Source organism: Corythoichthys intestinalis, chromosome 13 (assembly GCF_030265065.1).
Source record: "Corythoichthys intestinalis isolate RoL2023-P3 chromosome 13, ASM3026506v1, whole genome shotgun sequence".
Classification (NCBI taxonomy): domain Eukaryota; kingdom Metazoa; phylum Chordata; class Actinopteri; order Syngnathiformes; family Syngnathidae; genus Corythoichthys; species Corythoichthys intestinalis.
This window is the reverse complement of record NC_080407.1, coordinates 24,283,041-24,309,593: the sequence shown is the minus strand read 5'-3', so window position 1 is coordinate 24,309,593 and position 26,553 is coordinate 24,283,041. Positions and strand designations below refer to the sequence as shown.

The following is a 26,553-nucleotide window of genomic DNA, read 5'->3' as shown; positions in this document are numbered from 1 at the left end:
GTAGACTAGGCTCATCGGTTTTACTATTCAGCCCATTGAGGGGGAATTGTTCAGAACGAGGAAAACGCGACGAAGAGAGCTGCAAAATGTCATTGTTTCAGTCTCTCTACTCCCAATATTTTTACAGGATATTCTTTTTATCCAAGTATTTTTCCCCAATAGCTATATAAATGGCTTGAGAAGGACCAGTCAGCCCGTCGAGGGGAAACTATTCACAATGAGGAAAACGCGACGAAGAGAGCGGCAAAATGTCATTGTTTCTGTCTCTTTACTTCAATATTTTTACAGGATATTCTTTTTACCCAAGTACTTTCCCCAATTGCTAAATAAATGGCATGGTCATGACAAATAACAATCTTGTGCTAAATGGAATATAAAATAATAAAAATCCATTTATTCAAGACGAAATGGCAAAATTACTCCATAATGGTCAAAACAGTCGACTTCACCTTTACTGTCACACCTCCCGAACGATATTTTATGACACCTAAATCGGACATATGTAATTTCCCTTCCCCGGCTTCGGAGAATGTAAACAGACCAGAAGGAGTGACAGCTAGCCGACATGCTAACCCGAACCGAGGGATGTTTCAAAGTCTTCGAAGTGGAAAATCACACATAACTAGCCTGGATTATTTGACATGACGACCCGGTTGTCGAGTTTCTTTGCGGATCGGCAAACCGCCTGGCGGAGAGCAATTTACAGTTCGTTCCCTGGAGGAGGGTGGCTGGAGTTGTTGTGTAACTAACGCGCTAACAGCTAACTGCTAACGAGCATGAGGATAGCTTTTTACATGCCTATCAATGATCAAACGTAAGTAGTCCTTTATTTAAAGGAATTTTATAGTGTTTACTTTGTAATCACTGTATTCGTATTTGACATAATACAAAACAAGATGTTTACTCACTTCCTTGTAAGTCCAATGGTCCCACAGTAAATATCCACAGTGAATGGGAACCTTTTGAAACTCCAAAAAGGCGCATACGCCTCTCCCGCATACAGAATGATTTTTCTGCAGCCGTTTGGCTGGCGTGATGCAAAAAATAAAAGTATTAATCCGCAAAATCAGCTGAATCCTTCGTCCTCATACACAACAGTACACTGTATAGTGAAGAGAACGTCTTCTACCGTACACGTCACAGCGCCCTCCTCCTCAATGCAAGACCGAAGCCGGAAGTCACTCATTTTCATGGCGCGGGATTCAAAAAACTAAATAAATATAGCGATCGCTTCCACACACATCCAAGCGGTCCATATTATTCAGGGGCATAAAATACCGCGTGTATTATGAAATAAACATGCTTTTTCGTGTCACAGGCACTTTAAGAGAGTAAAACGCTGCAAAATGGCGTACCGCACGCAGGCTATTTTTAGACCATGACGTCGCATCGTGAAGCGGAAGTAAAGCCGAAGTGGAACATTATAGACCTGCCCTAGCATAGACTTAACGTAATTTGTGCTACTTTTCCCTGGTAATCTTTCAAAAACGAACATGCCGATCACGCATTGCTTTTTTGGAACTTGTAGAAACAACTCTAGACATTACGACACATGAAGGATGTTTGCTTCTTACGTTTCCAGAAACCAAAAACTCGGGAGGAAAAAATGTGAAGACCGAATCAACTTGCGCGGACTTTAACACCAGCTCGGTGAATCCATTCACATTTCATATGCAGTAAACATTATGTTGGGTTGGCATGGTCTTTCAGAGGACAAAGAGGTAAGCCATTTTTATATTTTTAACTTATTCTTTTAGCGTAACGTTGTGCTGTACTGCTTCTGTCTGACAATGAATGACCTGAAAAGAATTACAATGGTATCTGACTGCCACTGTTACCGTTTCTGTTATATATATATATATATATAAAACAACAATGAAAAAATTAAAAGTGTTCGTTGGCTGTCACTGAGTAGCATTTGCGATCGCTACACAAAGCTAACTAAATTACCCCCAAGAACGGTAAGAGACGTAGGACAACCAGAAGATATATAAGAAAGACAGGGCTGATGGTAAAGAATAGCTTGTTGAAACAGGAGAATGTCATTGTCAGTCGCCTCGATAAAAAAGCTAAAGCTATGCTTAGGTCGGCTCGTTTTTTTCGTCTTTTTCAGCCTTCGACACTCAAGCCATCTCTTTAACTGAACATTTTTATGTTCTTCCACATCTTTGCCAGTGAATTTGGCACCAGGCACATCATTTTCGGAGAGAATTGGTAGGTTTAGCTCTGTAAACATCTCTTTCGTACACGATTTCCATTGATTTCCTATTAGGGACAAACGGTGGCTTGTCCTTACTTAGCAACAGTAGCTAATGTCATAATATTAATGAGCAGAAGTGACGTGTTGCTTGCGGTACGCCATTGAACTCCTCAGCTGCCCCTCATCATGTTTAAGTAGGCGTGTCGCAACCCAATGTGAGTCCCGACAGGATGTGAGTGGCGCATGCGCAGGAGCGGAGCTACTCACAGAGCTAGTCACCACATATGTCTGCACATGCGCGCCGCCATCTGGTCGCCACACACACGGTCAGTTACCCTTGCGGAAAATTAAACGTGCTCAGCAACACGCTGCTTTTTGTGCAGAGTTAACCCACTAAGTTCGCGACGCAGGAAGTTCAGAACCACTTGACTGGAACAAAACCGCAAGATTTGGTCCGTCCAACTTCAAGAGGTCTTTGTGCGTGTTGAAGCTTCGGAGCATACTTATCTTAGCTTAGATAGTTTAACTTAGCTTAGCTTGCGAACACATACCAACAACGTGGTTCGACGCTTGAACATCAAGTTGGAGCCTTCTAAAGTGTGAAATGCGCGCAAGAACGACGCCAGCCGCAAAGTTCGAGGCGGAACTTTGTGGCGCAAACGATCGGCGACAACATCAACGCTCGACTTCTTGCAAAATTCAAGTAAAAGTTGTGCCTTGCACACTACCAGGTTGGTTCACCGATTCGGAAAATCCTATTCATTTTTTGTCCCCATGGTATTTGAATTAAAAGAGTAGCATTAAAGGCTAGATCTCCCTGTTTAAATGAATTGGATGTCTATCGTTTTGAATCATAAAAATAATCCTTGATTGATCCTCCATAGGGGAAATGTGGGTATGGCAGTAAACTCCCGGGTGGTTTGAAGTTCCGCTTTTAAACCTTAATTTGGCTAGATTTACCATATTTTGATTTCCAAAAATGAGGACACTCAGCCCGGTGTTGTGCCGAAAAATAGCTGCCCCGCGTGAAATGCCCCCCTGATGGGAACGCTTATTTATAACGCTTTATTGAGCGTTTATTTTATTTATTTATTTTAGTATTGAGCGCCCACACGTCACTCGTACAAACAGCTTTTTCTTACCAATCGATGGACATGGAAACAATTTTCTTGTACCGTGAATATGTATTATTTTACTCTGTGTGAACTAATAAATGTTATACCTGTGTGATTGTCATTGGGATATGGACGTGAAAACCTGTAGACCAGGGGTGTCCAAACTTTTTGCAAAAGGGGCCAGATTTGGTGTGGTAAAAATGTGGAGGGCCGACCTTGGCTGACGTCCTTTACGTAGAACAATATATTTAAGCAAATTTTAGCTAGCCATTCTGTGTGTCACATTTGCTATATTATTTTTTTTTTAATTAATAATTTTAACAATCTCGCAACTAGCCTTTGTGGCGTTCTCTTTCGACTCTCGGGCTCTAGCGAAATACTGCTGCTGTGAAATTAAATTAGCTTCAAGTTGCTTCAATTTTTCGCTGCGTATCTTCCCTGTAATCTTGTCGAACATGTCAGCCTGTCTTGTTTGGTAATATCGCCTCACATAGAACTTTTTAAAAACAGCGACTGTCTCTTTGCAAATGAGGCAAAGACAGTTGTTGCGTATTTTAGTGAAGAAATAGTCCAATTTCCACCTATCCTTGAAGTGTTTGCCATCGCAGTCAACTTGTTGTTGTTTGTCGCCATTTTAGAAAATTGCAAGTAAAGGGTCACATGTTTAGATGTGCTGCTGCCTTTTAGTGGGTAAATGAGGAGCAGCATTTAGTGTGTAAACTACTTCATATGCTCAGTACTGGTGACCAATTTATTAAGTCTGTGTGCAGGACAGACATTGATTTTATGACAGAGGCTGGGGGCCTGATGAAATTTGACCACGGGCCGCATTCGGCCCCCGGGCCGGACTTTGGACATGTCTGCTGTAGACTATTTCATTTCTGTTCAAAGATGGTTATATGGCCCAGTCCACGATTTGTTACTAAAATACAGTACTAGTATTTTGTGTAATTTATTTATTTTAAACTGATTTTACAGTCGTAAATCCATTACTGTAATGCGTCCATGAAAACATTTGATTATTTCAACTCAATAAAGCGTTATAAATAATTGTTCCCGTCAGGGGGGACATTTCACGCGTGATGGCAATTTTTCGGCACAACACCGGCCTAGAATTACTTAAATTTTACTCTTAAGATTTCTTATTATGGAGGCAGAGTTGTATCTTTAGTATTCAATCAAAATAAAAAGTTGCTTCAATCAAAATAAGTCACTTCAATTAAAAAAAGAAAATATGTGTTTGAATGAAAAAATAAATTTCAGACTTAAAAAAAAAAAAGCATTTGAAAACAAAAAAAATTTGAATTGATTGAAGTAATTTAATTTTGAGTTTGAGCCACATTTTGGGTAGGACATTTGTGTCTTAATAATTCAATCACAAAATAAGTTGCGTCAAACAAAAAAATATATTTTCAATAGAGAAATGACTTCAAAAACTTTTTTTTTTTTTTTTTTTCAATCATAGGAAAAATTTTGAATGGGAAAAAAATGACTAAAATTTACGTTTCAATATTTCAATTTTTATTAAATGTTTTTTTTTTTTTTGATTGAAGCAATCCTTTTTGTGTCTGGGCCATATTGCCATAGTCCAGGCCCGTCTGCGGTTCGCTAGAGAGCATTTGGATGATCCAGAAGAGGACTGGGAGAATGTGTTATGGCTTGGACGTGTAATTTCTTCAGCAGGGGCACACGTCTGGCAGTGCAGGATTTGAGTCCCTGGCGGCGCATTGTGTTACTGATAGTAGCCTTTGTTACTGTGGTCCCAGCTCTCTGTAGGTCATTCACTAGGTCCTCCCGTGTGGTTGTGGGATTTTTGCTCATCGTTCTTATCATTTTGACGCCACGGGGTGAGGAGGGAGTTGAAAGTCCTTGTTGCCCAATGACAGCCCCAAAACATCACTGCCCTAGAGGAGATCTGCATGGAGGAATGGGCCAAAATATCAGCAACAGTGTGTGAAAAGCTTGTGAAGAGTTGCAGAAAACGTTTGCCCTCCGTTATTGCCAACAAAGGGAACATAACAAAGTATTGAGATTAACTTTTAGTATAGACCATACACTTATTTTACACCACTATTTGCAAATAAATACTTTAAAAATCAAACAATGTGATTTCCTGTTTTTTTTTTTCTCTCCACATTCTGTCTCTCATGGTTGAGGTTTATCCATGTTGACAATTACAGGCCTCTCTAATATTTTCAAGTGGGAGAACTTGCGCAATTAGTGGTTGACTAAATACTTATTTACCCCACTGTATATATATATATTGAAAATATTTGTATTTAAAATATTTTTTTGGTTGAAGTGAAAAAAGTTTTGAACTCACTTTTTTTATTGATTTATGACTATCAGTTAGTTCGAATAATCGCGTAATCTGATTGCGAACATTCATTGTGTTGGCAAATGAATTTTAGGAGATGTAAAAAAAAAAAAAAAAAAAAGCGTTTACGCTTGGGGTAACATTTATTTTGGCTTGCTAAGATTGCACTTTCAAAACAGCAATAAATGCAAAAGCAAAATGAAATACGTGAGTGTTTCTTCAAACTATGCAGAATTGCGCTTTCATTTCACAAGACCAATAAATGACTTAAAAAATAAATTGAAATACCTGAGCTTGGCCTCAAACAGTATAAAATAATATAACTAAATATGTGGGTCAAAGTAAAACAAAAGAACAACTGGCAAACTTGAATAGAAAAAGTCCACATGCTTAAATGCTATAAAATTGTTTTTTTTAATTTTTATTTATTTATTTTTTTTTTTAAACAAACGTCTTTAAAAATCATTCAAACACATATTCCCACAAAAAAAAAAAAATAATTGCTAAACGTACGAGGGATGTGCCGATCCAGGTTTTTGCACTTCCCATCTGATACCGATATTGTTTTGCACTTCCGATCCGATACCGATACTGGCCGATACCAGCCTATCTGAGCATGTGTTAAAGTTTAAAGTTATTTAGCCTCCTTACTTCGTTGTCAGACTCATGTTGAAAAGGGTTTTAGTACTCTTGATAACAACTAGCCAGCTGAATTAGGTAAGTTTGAATAACACACAACGGTTGGTAACAAAAAACTGACCTGTTTATTCAGTGACAAACACAAAACATTATAAATAACAGACAGAAATGGCATAGTCAGTAAAACGTGCAAATAATATTGTAAACTGTCTTAAAAAAGCAAAACACACATCAACCTCAGTGGAAAATCCCACAAACGCCCCAAGCAATTAGATGCTTTTAATGTTTTGTGCATTAGTTACAAAGATTGTATAAAAAGCCTCTCAGGTTTAAATAAACGACTATTTCAGTATCAAGTTAAAATTTAAAAACAGTAAATGAAATACTCAAGTCCCCATTCTGTATCAGCAGCTTTAACCCTTTAACACCGAATGTGTAGTTAGAAAAATGAGTAAAAAGTAACTGATAGATTACTTTTAAAGTAACTTAGTTACTTTGATGATGAAGTAATCAGTAAAGTAACTAGATTACTTTTTTGAGGCGTAATCAGTAATTACTTTTTCCAAGTAATCTGACAACACTGTGTATTTATACATATATACGAATTTATGTATACATATGTGTGTATATATATATATATATATATATATATATACACACATACAGTTGTGGTCAAAAGTTTACATACACTTGTGAAGAACATAATGTCATGGCTCTCTTGAGTTTCCAGTTATTTCTACAACTCTGATTTTTCTCTGATAGAGTGATTGGAACAGATACTTCTTTGTCACAAAAAACATTCATGAAGTTTGGTTCTTTTATGACTATTACGGGTGAACAGAAAAAAATGATCAAATCTGCTGGGTCAAAAATATACATACAGCAGCGCTAATATTTGGTAACATGTCCCTTCGCCATTTTCACTTCAATTAGGCGCTTTTGGTAGCCATCCACAAGCTTCTGGCAAGCTTCTGGTTGAATCTTTGACCACTCCTCTTGACAGAATTGGTGCAGTTCAGTTAAATTTGATGGCTTTCTGACATGGACTTGTTTCTTCAGCATTGTCCACAAGTTCTCAATGGGGTTTAATTCAGGACTTTGGGAAGGCCATTCGAAAACCTTAATTCTAGCCTGATTTAGCCATTCCATTACCACTTTTGATGTGTGTTTGGGGTCATTGTCCTGTTGGAACACCCAACTGCGCCCAAGACCCAATCTTCGGGCTGATGACGTTACGTTATCTTGAGGAATTGGAAGGTAATCCTCCTTCTTCATTATCCCATTTACTCTGTGTAAAGCACCAGTTCCATTGGCAGCAAAACAGCCCCACAGCATAATACTACCACCACCGTGCTTGACGGTAGGCATGGTGTACTTGGGGTTAAAGGCCTCACCTTTTCTCCTCCAAACATTTTGCTGGGCATTGTGGCCAAACAGCTCGATTTTTGTTTCGTCTGACCACAGGACTTTCCTCCAGAAGGTCTTATCTTTCTCCATGTGATCAGCAGCAAACTTCAGTCGAGCCTTAAGGTGCCGCTTTTGGAGCAAGGGCTTCCTTCTTGCACGGCAGCCTCTCAGTCCATGGAGATGCAAAACACACTTGACTATGGACACTGACACCTGTGTTCCAGCAGCTTCTAATTCTTGGCAGATCTGCTTTTTGGTGATTCTCGGTTGAATCTTCACCCTCCTGACCAATTTTCTCTCAGCAGCAGGTGATAGCTTGTGTTTTCTTCCTGATCGTGGCAGTGACAAAATCGCGCCATGCACTTTATACTTACAAACAGTTGTTTGCACTGTTGCTTTTGGGACCTGCAGCTGCTTTGAAATGGCTCCAAGTGACTTTCCTGACTTGTTCAAGTCAATGATTCGCTTTTTCAGATCCATGTATGTATATTTTTGACCCAGCAGATTTGATCAATTTTTCTTTTAACCCATAATAAAGTCATAAAAGACCCAAACTTCATGAATTTTTTTTATGACAAAGAAGTATCTGTTCCAATCACTCTATCGGAGAAAAATCAGAGTTGTAGAAATAACTGGAAACTCAAGAGAGCCATGACATTATGTTCTTCAGTGTATGTAAACTTTTGACCACAACTGTATATTATATATATATATATATATATATATATATATATATATACGTGTGTGTATATGTATGTATATACGTGTGTGTATACATATATACAGTGGGGAGAACAAGTATTTGATACACTCACAATGGGAAAACCCATTGGCAGTGTATCAAATACTTGTTCTCCCCACTGTGTGTGTATATATATATATATATATATATATATATATATATAATATATACACACACATATGTGTATGTATATATATGTTTGTATATGTATATAAGCAGTAGAAAGTGGAAAATAGAATTTAAAAGTCATGACCACAACCCCACACTTTTTGGGAAACAGTGTTTTTATGTCAATGCGACAAAACAAACTTGGAACTACCACTTAGAACTTGGGAACAAAAAATTTTATACATGGCGTTATCTTGAATGAATGAATGAATGAATTTATTGTCATTGTCATCATCATCATAATCATTGAAAGTTTCAGAATGTGGAATTTGCCCGAGAAAGACGATGACAGACAACGGAAAGACTGGGAAAAAGCAAATGCTTATCGATACCCGTCCCCCAACAGCCCGGGACGCACAGTCAAAATTTCGTTTTAGTGATTGATATTCTTTCGCCTTGCAATGTTAAATAAAAAGCTTTCAAATAAAATACATTAGAATTACATTCTACTTCATCATAGAAGTGTTCAACTTTAACATACACTAACGCTCAATAAAACTACTTATCTATTTTTACAAGACACTACATTGTACATTCCATAAAACACGTCATGTCAATCTATCACGTTACTTCAGCAGCGCATCTCCAGTGATAGGTATAATTCATTGTGTGGTAAATGATAGCTGTCTCAGCACTGGCGTCGACAAATAAACTACAAACAAGATTGGCAGAATATAACAAATGAAAAAACAAAAAGATATAAAGAGCTGTTTTCTTTTGCAAGCGTTGATAAGCGTCTTGGTCATCCAAGGTTTGTTTTGCATTCTTTGTCTCGTGGGAGTCAGCAGTGCTTATCGTGCTGAAGTGTATACATAAGCACCCATAAGCTGCATTCACATTATTTGCATTGTAAACATCATTTCAGTCTTGAGTTTAGAGATCTTTTTTCATGTTTTCAATGTTTTGATCAGTTCAGATTCTTTTGTACACGGTCTTTGTCGGATTTACGCAGTGGTTGCGTGGAGTGTAGTTTATGAAGATAGGCAGATGGTGGGTGATATCATAGCAATGTTGTATCCGTGCAAATTAAAGTCATTCTCTTTGTTTTCCTTAAGCCGGGTTTCTGAGACTGCAAAAACATCAAACTTGTTATTGAAGCTCTGTGTAGTACTGTTCCGCTGTGTAGTACTTACAGTTGTTCGACATGTTATTGCAAAAGTTGAAGTCAGGATCAAGATTATCAGTTGGGTCATCATGGTACTCATCAATCTGGTCATCCAGAAAGATGGTAACAGGTGTCATCATTAATTTTCTAATGAGGTCAGCTCTTCCAGGCTTCTCACGACTCTTATCTTCATGTCTTGCGACTTGACAAGGATTTTGCAATCAGAGACCCAGGTGCTGGCAATTTTCCCCTCTTTTTTGAGCTGACGTGCTTTTCTCACTATTTGGGCATTTCGGCGAGTCAAGTTGTCATTCAGAAAAATCTTCGTTCCTTTCAGGCGGTGGCGCTGGTCAAGCAAGGCAACCTTGCTCTTGTGGTTTGCCAACTTCACGACCACCGTCGCAGGTCCTCCCCCCAAGTTGGGAGCAGAAAGCAGTGGCGGATGTCCTGCGGGTCGACCTTTATTCCAAATTCTTGCAGCTTGGCAATTGCCTGTTCAGCCACAGGTGGGCTAGCGGCCTCGGCATATGATCTGGGCGTCAGTTGTAATCCAGAGATGATGAGATCATTTGCGTGTCTTCCTTGGTCGAGATCATCAGCCAGAATTTCCAGTCTTTTGATGCGAGCCTCCTTCTCCTCAACCAATTGCTTGAGCTTCTCGTTTTCAGCGCGCATCAGCTGTAATTCTTTCATGACTTCCCGATTCTGGCTTTGTATCAGGTTAGTCAGAGAAGCCTCCAGGTTCGTCAGAGAGGCCAGAGAGGCCACTATTTTCTGGATGGAGGATTTAACTTCATCCAGATCCTCAGGTTTCAGAGTTTTCCGAGCCATATTGGAGTCGTATTTTTCAGGCTGAGCGCTTATCAGTCAAGATAGGAGCGTGCCCTTCAGGAGCTCAGAATGTGCGTCTGTACAGTTCAAGCAGTGAGAGCAGAATGAATAATCTTTAATATGTTACCACAGGTAGGTGAATCAAGGAAATCTGGACATTCCCTGGAAAAACGGTATTCTAGTTGTGAAAAAAGAAAATCCTAAATCATCTTGCATTTCAATGTACAAGTCGTTTGCCCGTGCTCATGCTAACAGAAACATGTTCACTCCACAAAATGGGAAAGTTCCCTTCTGCGTTAGAGTTAACATAATTTTCCGTTGGCGCCTGACCACTCCAAATGTAAAACTAGCACTTACATATATGTCATAAGGCAAGGCAAATTTATTTATATAGCACAATTCAACACAAGGCAATTCAAAGTGCTTTACATCACATGAAGATCATAAAAATCACATTTAAATCAATACAACGTAAAAACCAAGACAAAAGATCGCACTTAATCACAAATATAATAAAAATAAATAAATAGAAATAAAACAAAAATAAAACAAAAACTACTACTAATAATAATAATTGAAATCGGCAATGGAGATAAGCACAAGAGGAATAGAAAGCAGGTAGACTGAAATATATAGCCAGTTATGGATATGCAGTGCTAAACAAAAGCATTTTTAGCCCTGATTTAAAAGAGCTAACAGTTTGAGCACACTTCAGACATTCAGGTAACTTGTTCCAGAGGTAAGGAGCATAATAACTAAATGCTGCCTCACCCTGCTTGGTTCTTGTAACATGCAGAAGACCGGTTCCAGACGACCTTAGGGGTCTAGATGTCTCATAGGAATCTAACAAGTCAAGCATGTGTTTTGGTCCAAGGCCATTAAGGCCACGTTTTGTAGACGAGCAGTAGTATTTTATAGTCTATCCTTTGACTCACTGGAAGCCAGGGTAGCGATTTCAAAACCGGTGTAATGTGGTCCAGCTTCCTTGTATTTGTGAGGACTCTGGCTGCAGCATTCTGTACTAGCTGCAGATTCCTGACTGATTTTTTTTATCAAGACCCATAAATATACCGTTGCAATAGTCCAATCTGCTGAAAATGAATGCATGCATAAGTTTGTCCATGTCTTGTTGAGTCAGAAGCCCCTTAATTCTGGTTATATTTTTTAGGTGGTAATAAGCGGATTTAGTGACGGACTTTAGATGGCTATCAAATTTTAGGTCTGAGTCAATAATTACGCCAAGGTTTCTGACTTGCAATGACAAAATTGCAATAAATGCAATGACATAATCAAACAAGTACTTAGATATGTGATTTTATCCATTTTTTCCATAAATGTCACAATTACCACTGTCAGTTCCATTGTAAACCACTACGGCGCTGCTTGTGCTTGGAACTACTCCCCACATGAACCACGTGCCCACTGGCGGCGAGAACAAAGAGTGTCGCGACCCTCTTTATACGGCTCTGGAATTTTCTCTAGCAGAAAACAACTTTGGGGACACAAGTTTGCAAATGAAATAAGATTTGGCCCATGTGTTTGTGGTCCTGCAGATCTATATGTCAGCCAAGCCCATCGTCCTGCGCACCAGGGGTCTGCATGCATCAAGGAAGAGGAAGAGTCCGGATCCATCCAAGGTCATTCTAAGCGTTTTTTTTTTTTTTTTTTTCCACATATGGCAGGAATCAAATACGGTGCTTTCTCATAAGTACGGAAATGTCTTTCAGTCTAATATACTGGTAGTACCTGTGCTTGCTTAGTCGTGGTGCAATGGACTCGAGAACGGACATAAGGTTTGTGCCATGACATCAACTTGACTAAAGGTAGTCCCGGGGTTACGACCGGGGCCGGATGTATGGGGGGGCCAGGGTGGGCATGGCCCACCCAGACGTGAGTCGTGCCCGCCCAATCAAAATGACTGTGTTCTGTTATGCATAAAAGATTGATGGGTTTTGTGATTGAATACCTGAGTTTCTTTTACGTCTTACTAGCATCATCTAGTGGACGCCTGCATCTCATGCGCACTTTATTTGAATGAAACTGCAACACGGAAGGGACGTTGTTCAGTAGAGAATCAGACGACGACGGCCGCAGTCAGTTCGCACAGTCTCTGTGACCACTTTGCCTTGAATTTGAAGTTGCATCGCCGGTATTTATTGTTTAAATGTGTTTAAAAACGTAAATATGTGAACTGTGTGTACTTCAGTGCAAAAAAAGTGAGACAGATTCACTTGGCATGAAACTTATGCTAATTACCCACGAGTTAGAGGGTCGGCAAAACGGCGTCTCGGGCGCTCTGCTAATTGTTTATTCATATTTTCATGTGCAGTTTGCTACAGATTGTGCAGTACATATGCGATTTCATATATTGTGCATATTTTGTGTTGAGGTGGTTGCAGCTCAACGTTTCATTCGTAGGAAGAATTGACGGAGAATAAGTTGTCTTTTAGCCAAAACTTGGCGTGTTTAATTTCCACTGACATGCGGATACATCCTCTCTCATTGCTGTCTTCACAGGCAATCCCACAATTCTTTATGAGGTAGTTGTAGATGTTTCCGAACTCCACTGCAGACAATTTATTTGGATTGTTTATCCAGCTATCAGCTGCGACTTTGTATGGGCAGATTTGCAGGCCAATACACGCTAATTTTAAGTAGGATTGCCTCCTCGCGTCTGTCGGCAGTGACTCGTGATAATAATGTCATGTTTAAGACGTTTTTATGAAAAAAGACGCAAAACACAGCTGAAAATTATGAATTTCAGACAGCGTTTGTCTACGGCTGTTTACCTGGGCGTGCCCCCATCTCAAAATGGCGACACGTTGCCATGCGAGATGACGTCATCATAACATCATGCCGACTGCGAAAATAAGTAGATAGAAGAAAAGAAAAAAAAATAATAATGCAGCCTCAACGGGAGACAAGCCAGTGTCCTACTTGCGCCGGTCCCAAACCCAGAGAAATGCAGAGGGTGAAAAAAAAAAGCCTGCATTGTGTGTGCCCCCTCAAGGTTTCTTAGTGCCCACTCTGGTGGGTCAACCTAGATCCGGGCCTGGTTACGACGTACCTGACTTACCTGATTTCGACGTTACGATGCGGAAGTCTTGTCTGCCATTCTGTCTCCAGTTTTGTTTGTAAATTGTACCTAGTTCTTGCCATGCGTATTTTTGCTTAAGGTTATCATACTGTCACAATCTCATACTGGCACATGCCTATTCCCTTTTAACATGGGATTTTTTTTTCCAGGAGCACCAGCTGAAACATGGATGCAAAGTGTCCCATCCATGACAGAAAAGAAATATAAATATGAAAATGTTTTAAAAATGCAGAATCTTAAAGGGTACAGTGCCTTGCAAAAGTATTCGGCCCCCTTGAACCTTGCAACCTTTCGCCACATTTCAGGCTTCAAACATAAAGATATAAAATTTTAATTTTTTGTCAAGAATCAACAACAAGTGGGACACAATCGTGAAGTGGAACAAAATTTATTGGATAATTTAAACTATTTTTAACAAATAAAAAACTGAAAAGTGGGGCGTGCAATATTATTCGGCCCCCTTGCGTTAATACTTTGTAGCGCCACCTTTTGCTCCAATTACAGATGCAAGTCGCTTGGGGTATGTTTCTATCAGTTTTGCACATCGAGAGACTGACATTCTTGCCCATTCTTCCTTGCAAAACAGCTCGAGCTCAGTGAGGTTGGATGGAGAGTGTTTGTGAACAGCAGTCTTCAGCTCTTTCCACAGATTCTCGATTGGATTCAGGTCTGGACTTTGACTTGGCCATTCTAACACCTGGATACGTTTATTTTTTAACCATTCCATTGTAGATTTGGCTTTATGTTTTGGATCATTATCCTGTTGGAAGATAAATCTCCGTCCCAGTCTCGGGTCTTGTGCAGATACCAACAGGTTTTCTTCCAGAATGTTCCTGTATTTGGCTGCATCCATCTTCCCGTCAATTTTAACCATCTTCCCTGTCCCTGCTGAAGAAAAGCAGGCCCAAACCATGATGCTGCCACCACCATGTTTGACAGTGGGGATGGTGTGTTCAGGGTGATGAGCTGTGTTGCTTTTACGCCAAACATATCGTTTTGCATTGTAGCCAAAAAGTTCAATTTTGGTTTCATCTGACCAGAGCACCTTCTTCCACATGTTTGGTGTGTCTCCCAGGTGGCTTGTGGCAAACTTTAAACGAGACTTTTTATGGATATCTTTGAGAAATGGCTTTCTTCTTGCCACTCTTCCATAAAGGCCAGATTTGTGCAGTGTACGACTGATTGTTGTCCTATGGACAGACTCTCCCACCTCAGCTGTAGATCTCTGCAGTTCATCCAGAGTGATCATGGGCCTCTTGGCTGCATCTCTGATCAGTTTTCTCCTTGTTTGAGAAGAAAGTTTGGAAGGACAGCCGGGTCTTGGTAGATTTGCAGTGGTCTGATGCTCCTTCCATTTCAATAGTTTTGTGTTTAAAGCTTGGGAAATCTTTTTGTATCCAAATCCGGCTTTAAACTTTTCCACAACAGTTTCTCAGACCTGCCTGGTGTGTTCCTTGGTTTTCATAATGCTCTCTGCACTTTAAACAGAACCCTGAGACTATCACAGAGCAGGTGCATATATACGGAGACTTGATTACACACAGGTGGATTCTATTTATCATCATCGGTCATTTAGGACAACATTGGATCATTCAGAGATCCTCACTGAACTTCTGGAGTGAGTTTGCTGCACTGAAAGTAAAGGGGCCGAATAATATTGCACGCCCCACTTTTCAGTTTTTTATTTGTTAAAAAAGTTTAAATTATCCAATAAATGTTGTTCCACTTCACGATTGTGTCCCACTTGTTGTTGATTCTTGACAAAAAAATTAAATTTCATATCTTTATGTTTGAAGCCTGAAATGTGGCGAAAGGTTGCAAGATTCAAGGGGGCCGAATACTTTTGCAAGGCACTGTATATCAACCCCTGGGGAAATGTTAATATTCCATCATTTATCCATAAACGCATGCCTTTTGTATTCATATCATGCCACTTCGTGTAATTACACACAAGAAAATGAGAGAAATTTGGATCGATTGTCAAGCTAAAACGACAGGCGCCCGAGATCTGGCAGATTGTGTGCGTGACGTCATTACAAGTGAAGAGAGTGCCACCTGCATCAATATAATTCCTTGTAGTGAGGGGAGAATTAGGGGTGTTTTGAGCTGTTTATGCTGTTGCATTGTGTTCGTCCTGCTCTGCACATATTCCAGGTTCCCTCATGAAGAAACACCCCTCGTTGTCAATAAAAGAGAATTCAGAATTGACAGTGAGGGGTGTTTCTTCAACAAGAAAAAAACTCAGTGCTTTAATACTGAATGGCGGGGATGATGGCAGACAATTTCGTTTCTAGTTCCAGCGACGAATCCGACATAGAAGGATGTAACCAATGTTCATCTAATGGTGACGAGGAGAGTTACGAAGCTTTAATTGGTGTTTTAGGTTACCAATTTGAGCCCAAACGAACGCCAATGCAGCGTAATGAAACGGTCATTGAGGGGAGCAATGACACTGATGAAACATCGGCAGCAGATCGTGTGGGAAACACCGAATGGTTTGTTTTGCATTTCTTTTGGTGAAGCTGATACACCGTGACCGCAAAATAATGTATAGAATAATTATCATTTATTGCGCTATCATAGCTTTTCGCTCTGCCAACAGACACAAATATGAATGGGATCAGAGGATTTGTTCTATATATTTTACGAGAGATAATTTATACATGTGTCCAGTCCTGTATCCAATGCGTGATTTTTTTTTTTTATGAAGAGTACTCACTCTGGCCATTTCCAGCTTAGCAACAACCCTCCTTTGCTTTGCCTGGGATGGTGAGATGGTCTCATCAGTGGCAGTCTTCATCCTCTTTCTTCGTGTCTTGGGACATTTAGGTGGCTGCGCGTATATGGTGGGCACCACATCTGCTTTGAGCAGCAATCTTTTAGCAAAACCTGATTTCACTTGTCCATAGTTCGAGAAGCTTTCAGGTGGAAAATGCGCACCACACAAAACCGTGCCGGAGGCTGGGTCTTGAAAATTAGCCCTCTTTGCACGGACGAACTTTACCCATTGTCTACATAGTCCAGCTTTTTTTTTTTTTTCGCGTTCGGGAACTCATGGATACTATATTCCGATAAATAGCTATTTGTACACCACATAGCACAGCAGTTTTTGAACCCTTTTAGTGATGTTTTGGTCAAACAAACCCGAATGCTACTCTCTCGTCGATGAAAAACAATGGCACCTGGCTCCGCCTCGACTTTCATTCACTTGTGGTGACGTCGCCGCCCCATTCGGCTTTTTCCGGAACACTTTCGGAAATGTTCGTCATTTTCGATCTGTTTTCGATAATTGCTCATTAATGTGATTGATTTTTTTGTTAACTTTAGCAATATTTGTTATCTTGGCACATAACGGTTCTATTGATGTCTCACACCCCCTTTGCGTTTTCATACCCTTGAAGATGGTCATGGGTTTAAGTCTGGGGTCGGGAACCTTTTTGACCGAGAGAGCCAAAACACCTAACATATTTTAAAAAGAGCACTGTTTCTTTCGTGAACTCATTTGAATGCATCATACGGGAGGAAGAGCGTGGTCACACTCTGCTTTTACAAGTAGGTGCAGAGTTGCGAAAGAAATACATATTGAGAAAACGAAAAGTTTAACATCTTTACTTAGAATTTTACAATCAATACGCACTCAACACTTGGAAGATAGCGGTGCCTCTCGGGAGCGGCTGTTTAGTAAGTCTCGCTCTCTCCTGGAAGTGGCGTGGAAGTCCTTTTCCAGGGGTTGATTTACCCTTGGCAAATCAGCTCGTTACATTACAGTGAATTAGTCGATTTAACTGAAGGAGTGCAAGTAGATGAAAATAATACTCGCACAGGCTCTAATTTTAGTTGCAAAATGCCCCCATTTGGGGGCAGTCTGGAGCCCTGGATTGAATTTTTTTTTTTTTTTTTTTGATTGAAGTGATTTTTCTTTTGGAATTATTTTTTTCTTTGTTTGAAGCAACTTATTTTTCCATTGAATTATGACATTACTTCAATCAAAAAGTTGTTTCAATCCCCAAAAAAGGGCAGGGTTTTTTTGTTTACTTGAAATTACATTTTTGTTCACGATTATTAATTCACAAAACATTTTGGAACACTTAAATTCTTTCTCAAAGTACAAATAAACACATAAATCACAAAAAATGAGGTCAAATGCTGATGGCATTACTAGTGCAGAAGAATGGAATGCAAACAGATTCAGAACACTGTGACTTCACTTTTCACTTTCTCTTTTTGTGGTATTTGTTTATATTGTTGTAAGCATTAGAGCTAGCACCAGCAGAATAGATAAATAAATGTCACGTATCAGTGGAGCGAAGTACGGGGGAAAAAAAAAAACTTAATGGTGCGCATTATGTAATTTTAAAAATTACTACTATTGATTGAAAATTATATATTACGACAGAGTATTGGGGCCAAATAAATAAATTAAAAAAAGGACTACGAGATCAAAGTCGTACTCTTGCTACGAGGAAAAAAAAGTCCTCCTACCCAGCAGCGTCGCCGGCGTCCTGCAGTTACTGACGGCGTCGGTGCCCGTCCGCTGTCATCTCCAGTACTCTTTGCACAGAGTCCTTTTCTGAGCAAAGTGACTCACCCACCAGTAAAGCCCTCATATTTAATACAGTAACAGCATTTAACACAACATACCACACGGTCTTATTTTTTACTTGATCTTATTAATATGACATATAGTCCATGTTTTTGGACAGTTATTTTATATTTGGAGGTACTTAAAGGGTTCCTTCACACTTACGCAGAAATTCGGGTTACGTCGCCAGCCTCAGAACAAAACTCGTTCGTAAACCTGTAATTGCAGATTGAAAGATTTTTATTTTTTTTTTATATATGCAAACGAATTTGCTTTGTTTGAAGTAATTACATGATGTAGATATATTACGTAGCGCTGTGTGAAACACACTGGAGCCCAGTGGAACATTAAGTCATGTGGGATACACCGTTGTTTGCTTACACTGAATCTGTTGACCCTTTGTTCGCCATTAAAAGTAGATTTTCTCGGGGACTTGGGCAGCTTTTAGAGCGACGAAATTTGGCACACTTGGTCAATTTGGCCCAATTAGAAGATATATTTTGGTTTTGAATAAGGGCATGGCTGCACCCCCATTTTTGGAGGACCCTCTTCAATCGGGTTTTTTCTCCTAGGTGTGTGAATGTATTTCTAATCCCCAAAAAAGAGGCGAGTTTCCAGGAAGTTAGGTTCTCATGAGATGATGAGGGGGAGGCCGATCTGCCACCACCCTGACCTGCATGCCGTCCGAATTGCGTGACGTCTGAGTTGCGCCAAACTGCGCGGGCACGGTCAGTCCTGCTTGTCGGGCTAGTTTAAAATTGATTGTATTTCATTCATTTCAAATGAATGTGCTTTGCATTGTCAATATTCTGAGAAAATGTTTTCACTCTCTCAGAGAAGGAGTTGGTACGCTGGGAGCAGTTTTGTTTTTTCTTAATTTTTTCATGATGATGTTGTCTCAATGATTCGCTGAAAAAGTGTCTTGGGAGACGCTAAAACGTAACGAAACGGATGCCAGTTGTCGTCTTATGAGACGAGATAAAAACTCGCCACCGTTTCCGTCATGAGTTCACAATCTGTGATTTTTTTCTTAACGTTGCCGCCGCGAGAACGAGGGCGTTAAAGTCAAAAAGCCAATGCACACCAGTCGAAGTGTGGCCGCGTGTTAGACGCGTCCCAGAAGCAGCTCAACACGACGCACGAGAAAAGAACGGCAGAGTTTATTATTTGATGCGAGACGCGGCCCTCCTGCGTCAATACTACTAGCTAGGATCGGGCAGACAGGTGTTGTGCCGAGAAATAGCTCGGCACAACACTGAAAGTCACTCGTGTAAAAATACAGTGGATCCGGTTGATTTTCAAACTAATATGCAATCGTAACCCACTTTTTGAGTCCATCAGATCTCTTGAGTGGTAGATCGGGCCACAGTTGACTTGTCTTTGTTGATTTACTGCTGTCTTCTCTGCTATAATAATAACCAACACGGCCCCGTGTTCAATACAAAACCCTCCTACCACAACAAAACAAGTAGGAATTAATATTCACATGGGAACTAAAGTTATACAACATAAAATATACAATATAAATGAATACTACATCACATTTGTAAAATATAAACACATAATCAAATAAATAATAGCCCATTTAAATAAAATACATTGAAATGAGCTGAAACACCTGTCATTAAATAATAATAATACACAGATCCTGCTTACACAATTAAATTTATTCATTTCTGTGTGGCGCTTTAACTTGAGAAAATCCACCGATAAAGCTTTTAAAAACCGTTCATAAGAAAAAAAATGATTCATTGAGGCATTTCATTTGTAAAATACATGTTAAAATCTTTGTCATTGGGATTGCTTTTCTCTTTAGAACAGGACTTTTTTTCTTTCTTTCAGAAACAAAGCTGACCAATACGCGGGGTCTGAAAAGCAAATTGTTGTTGGATTATTATCTTTAAATACCCGCTACTTTTTGAGTAGAAGTCTAGCTTTGTATCGGCTAATGTTCCTATTGTTGAAAGCACAAAAGTGTGTGATAAACAACTAGCACATTAATATTTTGCATTTTGTTTTCTTACTGTACGGAAAATGAACCGAACCGTGACCTCAAAACCGAGGAACGTACCGAACCGAGATTTTCCGTGTCACGAAGATGCGTGGCAGGCAGGAGGTGTGTGGACCCAAATGCAGGGAAAGTGAGGCGAGGCAGGTAGACGGTGCAAAAACGTTTTAATCAATGCCAACAAAAAACAAAGTATCAACAAAATGACCGGGGAATCCAAAAAGTCTTAACACTGAGGCAAACAAAAGTATTACTAACAAAATACTGCTTTTCAAAACTTACACGGAACACGAGGGCTTGGCAGATCTTGGCTTTGACATGGACGTAGACGCTGACATTGACATAGACATTGACAATGACGCAGCAAGGAGTGAACAGAAAATGGGAGCTTATATACACACAAGCAGACAAGGGATAACGAGACAACAAGGAACAGGTGAGCACAGGAGGATAGTCTAGGAGAAGGAACATCAGGTGAAATCAATGGGCAATCACAGGGACAAGTCACACAAGGAGAAACCAAACACAAAACCTAACAGTACCCCCCCCTCAAGGGACGGATCCCAGACGTCCTGAGGAAACAAGTCAGAAGGTTGCTCGGAGGAGGGAGCAACACCAGCCTGTCACGGCCAGTCAGGCGGGCGTCCAGGACGCCAGACGTGGGCCGATCGCACGGGTCGTTCGGGAGGGCGCCCGGGGCGCCAGACATTGGGTGACCGCACGGGCAGATCAGGCGGGCGTCCCAGACGAGGTAGTGCTCGGTCGTCCATACCGCCACGTTGTGGCAGGAAACGAGGAGCAGCATCGTCGGGGCGAGGGTCAGGAACTTCGGAGTCTGCTGGCGGGACAGCAGCGGTGTCGTCTGCTGGCGGGACAGCAGCGGTGTCGTCCGCTGGCGGGACAGCAGCGTGGTCGTCCGCTGGCGGGACAGCAGCGTGGTCGTCCGCTGGCGGGACAGCAGCGTGGTCGTCCGCTGGCGGGACAGCAGCGTGGTCGTCCGCTGGCGGGACAGCAGCGTGGTCGTCCGCTGGCGGGACAGCAGCGTGGTCGTCCGCTGGCGGGACAGCAGCGTGGTCGTCCGCTGGCGGGACAGCAGCGTGGTCGTCCGCTGGCGTGACAGCAGCGTGGTCGTCCGCTGGCGTGACAGCAGCTGAGTCGCAGGAGACTGCTGGCGGGAGCCACTTGACTGCGGGGAGCCGGCGCGGGAGCCACTTGACTGCGGGGAGCCGGCGCGGGAGCCACTTGACTGCGGGGAGCCGGCGCGGGAGCCACTTGACTGCGGGGAGCCGGCGCGGGAGCCACTTGACTGCTGGGAGCCGGCGCGGGAGCCACTTGACTGCGGGGAGCCGGCGCGGGAGCCACTTGACTGCGGGGAGCCGGCGCGGGAGCCACTTGACTGCGGGGAGCCGGCGCGGGAGCCACTTGACTGCGGGGAGCCGGCGCGGGAGCCACTTGACTGCGGGGAGCCGGCGCGGGAGCCACTTGACTGCGGGGAGCCGGCGCGGGGGGAACTTGACTGCGTGGAGCCGGCGCGGGGGGAACTTGACTGCGTGGAGCCGGCGCGGGGGGAGCTTGACTGCGTGGAGCCGGCGCGGGGGGAGCTTGACTGCGTGGAGCCGGCGCGGGGGGAACTTGACTGCGTGGAGCCGGCGCGGGGGGAACTTGACTGCGTGGAGCCGGCACAGTAGCCTCGGGAAGCCGAGCCGTCAAGACGAGCCCACGACGTCGGCGTGGACGAGCACGCCGGGGCTTTTTGAAACGGTTCATGGACAGACTGGGTGGCACATTACTTGGTGGGATTGCAGGAGGGGTGAAGGAACTACGGCCCTTACCTGGGCGCCCCCACTGGCCGCCACGCGGAGGTCCAGGGTAGATGGCCAAACGGGAACCCAGGTAAGGGTCCAGGGAAAAAGGCTGGGAAGGGGACGTGTAATGAGGTAGGCCTGAAAAAAACCGAGAGGGTGAAAAAAAAAGGGGCATGAACTCAAACTCTGAGTCGGGATCGCTGTCGGAAAGAATGTTAATTAAGTCAGGGCCTTCTTCACAATCGGAGAAATCTGAATCCAGAAACAGGTGAGGAGCAAGGCTGGCGGGTCGGAGGTTTCCCGCTGGGTCCATATTTGGCTGCGTCATTCTGTCACGAAGATGCGTGGGCAGGCAGGAGGTGTGTGGACCCAAATGCAGGGAAAGTGAGGCGAGGCAGGTAGACGGTGCAAAAACGTTTTAATCAATGCCAACAAAAAACAAAGTATCAACAAAACGACCGGGGAATCCAAAAAGTCTTAACACTGAGGCAAACAAAAGTATTACTAACAAAATACTGCTTTTCAAAACTTACACGGAACACGAGGGCTTGGCAGATCTTGGCTTTGACATGGACGTAGACGCTGACATTGACATAGACATTGACAATGACGCAGCAAGGAGTGAACAGAAAATGGGAGCTTATATACACACAAGCAGACAAGGGATAACGAGACAACAAGGAACAGGTGAGCACAGGAGGATAGTCTAGGAGAAGGAACATCAGGTGAAATCAATGGGCAATCACAGGGACAAGTCACACAAGGAGAAACCAAACACAAAACCTAACACGTTACACCTCTAGTATATACTGTACACTCTAGCTCTCTTAGCCATTCTTCCCTCACGGCCTACCAGCTGCATAGAATTTCTATACGATATATCATTTGTCTTCTTGTGTCTTGCAGGTTTCAGCAAATATCTTATTCCTGAGTGGCATGAGTCTGAGTCTCCTGGCGTTAAAAAGGAAGTGGAGCATCCGCATATGAAACAGGAAGAGCCAGAGCACCCTCAACAGCAAAAGACAGAAGTGCAACTTCCAATCAAAAAGGAGGCGGTAGAGCCGCTATACGTTAAAGAGGAGGACGATATCACCATGTCGACTGGTGAGCCCTTGAATGGCGAGGATGGTTCGAGTGAGGCCAGCAGAGGGACGGAGCCTCCAAGCAGCAGCTCAACAGAAGGATCGCAAGCACACATTTTCATCGCACCATCATATAGAAGAGGCACCACATCCCACTCACCTTACAGAGATGATGGTCATAAGAAATCTCACCTTGACAACAAACTCTGTAAATGCTCTCAGTGTGGGAAAACCTTTGCTTATAAGTATACTTGTCGTATGCATATGAGGAGCCACACAGGTGAAAAACCTTTTGTCTGCTCAGTTTGTGGTCAAAGATTCGCTCAGAAGGACTACTTAACAAAAGACACAAGAACCCACACTGATGAAAATCCTTTTGTCTGCTCAATTTGTGGTCAAAAATTCACTCAGAAATACAACTTAAACAGACACAGAAGAACCCACACTGATGAAAATCCTTTTGTCTGCTCAATTTGTGGTCAAAAATTCGCTCAGAAGTACAACTTAAACAGACACAGAAGAACCCACACTGATGAAAATCCTTTTGTCTGCTCAATTTGTGGTCAAAAATTCGCTCAGAAGTACAACTTAAACAGACACAGAAGAACCCATACTGATGAAAATCCTTTTGTTTGCTCAATTTGTGGTCAAAAATTCGCTCAGAAGTACAACTTAAACAGACACAGAAGAACCCACACTGGTGAAAAACCTTTTTCCTGCTCAGTTTGTGGTCAAGGATTCGCTCTAAAGCAACACTTAATAAGCCACACAAGAACCCACACGGGTGAAAAGCCCTTTTCCTGCTCAGATTGTGGTCAAAGATTCACTCAATATTACCATTTAAAAGTACACACAAGAACCCACACTGGTGAAAAACCTTTTTCCTGCTCAGTTTGTGGTCACAGTTTCACTGAAAAGAAAAACTTAAAAACACACATGAGAACCCACACTGGCGAAAAACCTTTTTCCTGCTCAGTTTGTGGTCGAGGATTCAGTCATAAGTGTACCTTAAATGTACACGCAAGAACCCACACTGGCGACAAACCTTTTTCCTGCTCAGTTTGTGGTTGAGGATTCAGTCTTAAGAGTGCCTTAACTGTACACGCAAGAACCCACACTGGTGAAAAACCTTTTTCCTGCTCAGTTTGTGGTCAAAGATTCGCTCAGAAAAAATACCTTACACAACACACAAGAGACCACGCTGGAGTCAAATCTTTTTCCAACTCAGTTTGTGGTGAAGGATTCAGTTGCAAGAGCAACTTAAAGCAGTAATGTGAAGTAAGGTTGGCCAACCATGTTTTTGAATAATATCAATGGCTAAACAGTTATAAGCATATTTTCGTTATTTTTTTTTAACGCAACCCTTCCAGATTGTTTAACCCATAGCAACGCCCTTGACAACGAAAATGCTTTTCTTCGGCAATCTTTGGAAATCTTCAGAAATTAAGTCACACCGGGAAGTGCGAGGGAGGTCCGCCATAGAACAGTATTGTTTGTTGCATTGCTTCTCGGTAAGATGCCACGGCGGTGTGTGGCGATGTTTTGTTCTCACTCAAACGAAAAGTTGTATGGTGATGAAACTTTTTATTTCAAGCATGCACACACAGACATGTTGATGTGGTATGTACGAGTGGCCAAAGGACAGCAGGGCACGTAAATGGACATCTTTCGTTCGCACGGAGCGAATGAATTTCAGGCCATCATCGAGTAGTGTTCTCTGCTGCAAACACTTCGAAGATGCCTGCTTCCTTAACCGGTCTGCTTATGATCAAGGATTTGCCAAAAAGTGTGATTTTTGGGTAGATGACTGATGACTTTGTCAAAGCAGAGCTTCCAACTGTTGTGGAATGTACAGTAGAAGCTAGCGACGTTAGCCAAAACCCAACTCGTGGCAATAGTCGTGGCGTAGTTGCTGTCCTGTTCGCTAGAGTTACGTCCCAAGGACGGCTCGCGAAGGGCGTAACATAAAACGAGCCACACAATTTCACAAATGGCACAAATTTATTTACACAACAAACTCGCAATGAATATGTACAAAATGTGGATGAAGCGCGGCTTCAGGGTAAGCCCAGGCTTAAACAACAAACAAAATCTACACTTGAACCCCACCCGCTAAAGCCTGAGTTATACTCCCGCGTTGCGGTGACGGCGTAGCGACTACGGCGTCATTCGACATTCGATAGTTCTGCGGTGAGGGAACGCGTTGCTCTGTAATTCACCGCCAAGCCACTAGAGGGATGTGGCGTTATGTTTGTACGGTTTTGGGGCATGCTTGTTTACTTCCGCTAGTCGGAGAAAAAATAAACAATGCAAGATGGAACTCTTGAAAGTAAATATTCTGCTCATCAACACTGAATAAATATTGAACATACAAATGTTGACGGGCAGGCGACGCAGAAGACGGTTTCGAGGCGGTCTGGCCGACTTTTGATGCCGCACAGAGAGTTTTAGACTCGGGTGGAGAGAGCTAGCTGTGGCGGCTAGCTTCAAACTGGCGTCGAGCACTGCGTTCAAGGTCTGCAAAGCCCTCCAGCCTGATTTGTTTGCCGTGTCCTACAACCAGCCAGTGGGAAGCCATAGCAGATTTCTGGCGTCTAGGGAACTTCCCAAACTGCGTTGGGAGGCTTGATTTTAACGTTATCATAAAAAGCACCGAGGCACTCTCAATCAGTGATGATGTATTGTGTGTGTGAACTGTCTGTTATTGAAAATTAAAGATCAAAACAACTCTTTTGACACCAAATCTGTGCTTTATTCTTCATATACTTGGAGTGTGACACGTAAACAAGTCACAGACTCACAGCAAACATATGTACACAGTAAATGATGAAGTGCACCAACCAAAAATACGACATAAAGTGATAAAAAGTTGGCAGTTTTTGGCCGACTGGGTCACCGCTTCGTGTGGCCACTCGATTCCGAACACCCACGTCTCGGTGGTTCTTCCATTTTTTTTTTCCCGATCGCCGACCTTGCCATTTGGCAATCACAATAATAATGTCTTGACGAGACTTGCTCTTCGATGATACTCCCGTCGGCTTGGTGCATTTTTGCGTGTAGAAAATAATGTTTGATTCTATTCTACAATGGCTGTGTTTTCGCGGTAAACAGGAAACAACAGTCTGAGCGGACCAATCACAGTCCGTTTTCGCCACGTCATACACGTCTAGGTGACGCGAAGGTTAGAAAATTCGAGAGGTGCGCGTCAGCCTACGGCGTAGGGTCGTAACTCGATTCTTCCTTGACGGCGTCTGTCTGACGCGGAAGTATAACTCGGCCTTAACTAAACCCTGATCGTGAAAAAGAACAAAGAAAAGACAGCCACTAACCTAGCTTCTTACGCTAAACAAAACAGGAGAAAACGGGTTGAACAGAAATGACGACTTACCCCTACTTGCTTTAGTGCTCTTATTTACAGTGGTGAACAAAAACGATCCAATAACAAATAAACACAA

The 26,553-nt window shown here is 42.1% G+C and overlaps 1 protein-coding gene across 3 annotated transcripts; it reads left to right on the top strand.

Moving 5' to 3' along the window:
- The first annotated feature begins 1,613 nt into the window (after positions 1–1,613).
- LOC130928071 (gastrula zinc finger protein XlCGF8.2DB-like) lies at positions 1,614–25,750 on the top strand. 3 transcript variants are annotated; one of them, XM_057854293.1, is made up of 3 exons: positions 1,614–1,721; positions 12,078–12,161; positions 22,923–25,750. In XM_057854293.1, the coding sequence occupies exon 3, from the start codon at positions 23,000–23,002 to the stop codon at positions 24,167–24,169; it is 1,170 nt and encodes a 389-aa protein (XP_057710276.1). In that variant the 5' UTR covers positions 1,614–1,721; positions 12,078–12,161; positions 22,923–22,999; the 3' UTR covers positions 24,170–25,750. The 3 variants fall into 3 exon arrangements, with proteins under 3 accessions (XP_057710276.1, XP_057710274.1, XP_057710275.1); XM_057854291.1 differs by lacking the exon at positions 1,614–1,721 and adding an exon at positions 2,537–2,931; XM_057854292.1 differs by lacking the exons at positions 1,614–1,721; positions 12,078–12,161 and adding an exon at positions 2,537–2,931.
- Positions 25,751–26,553: the final 803 nt, after the last annotated feature.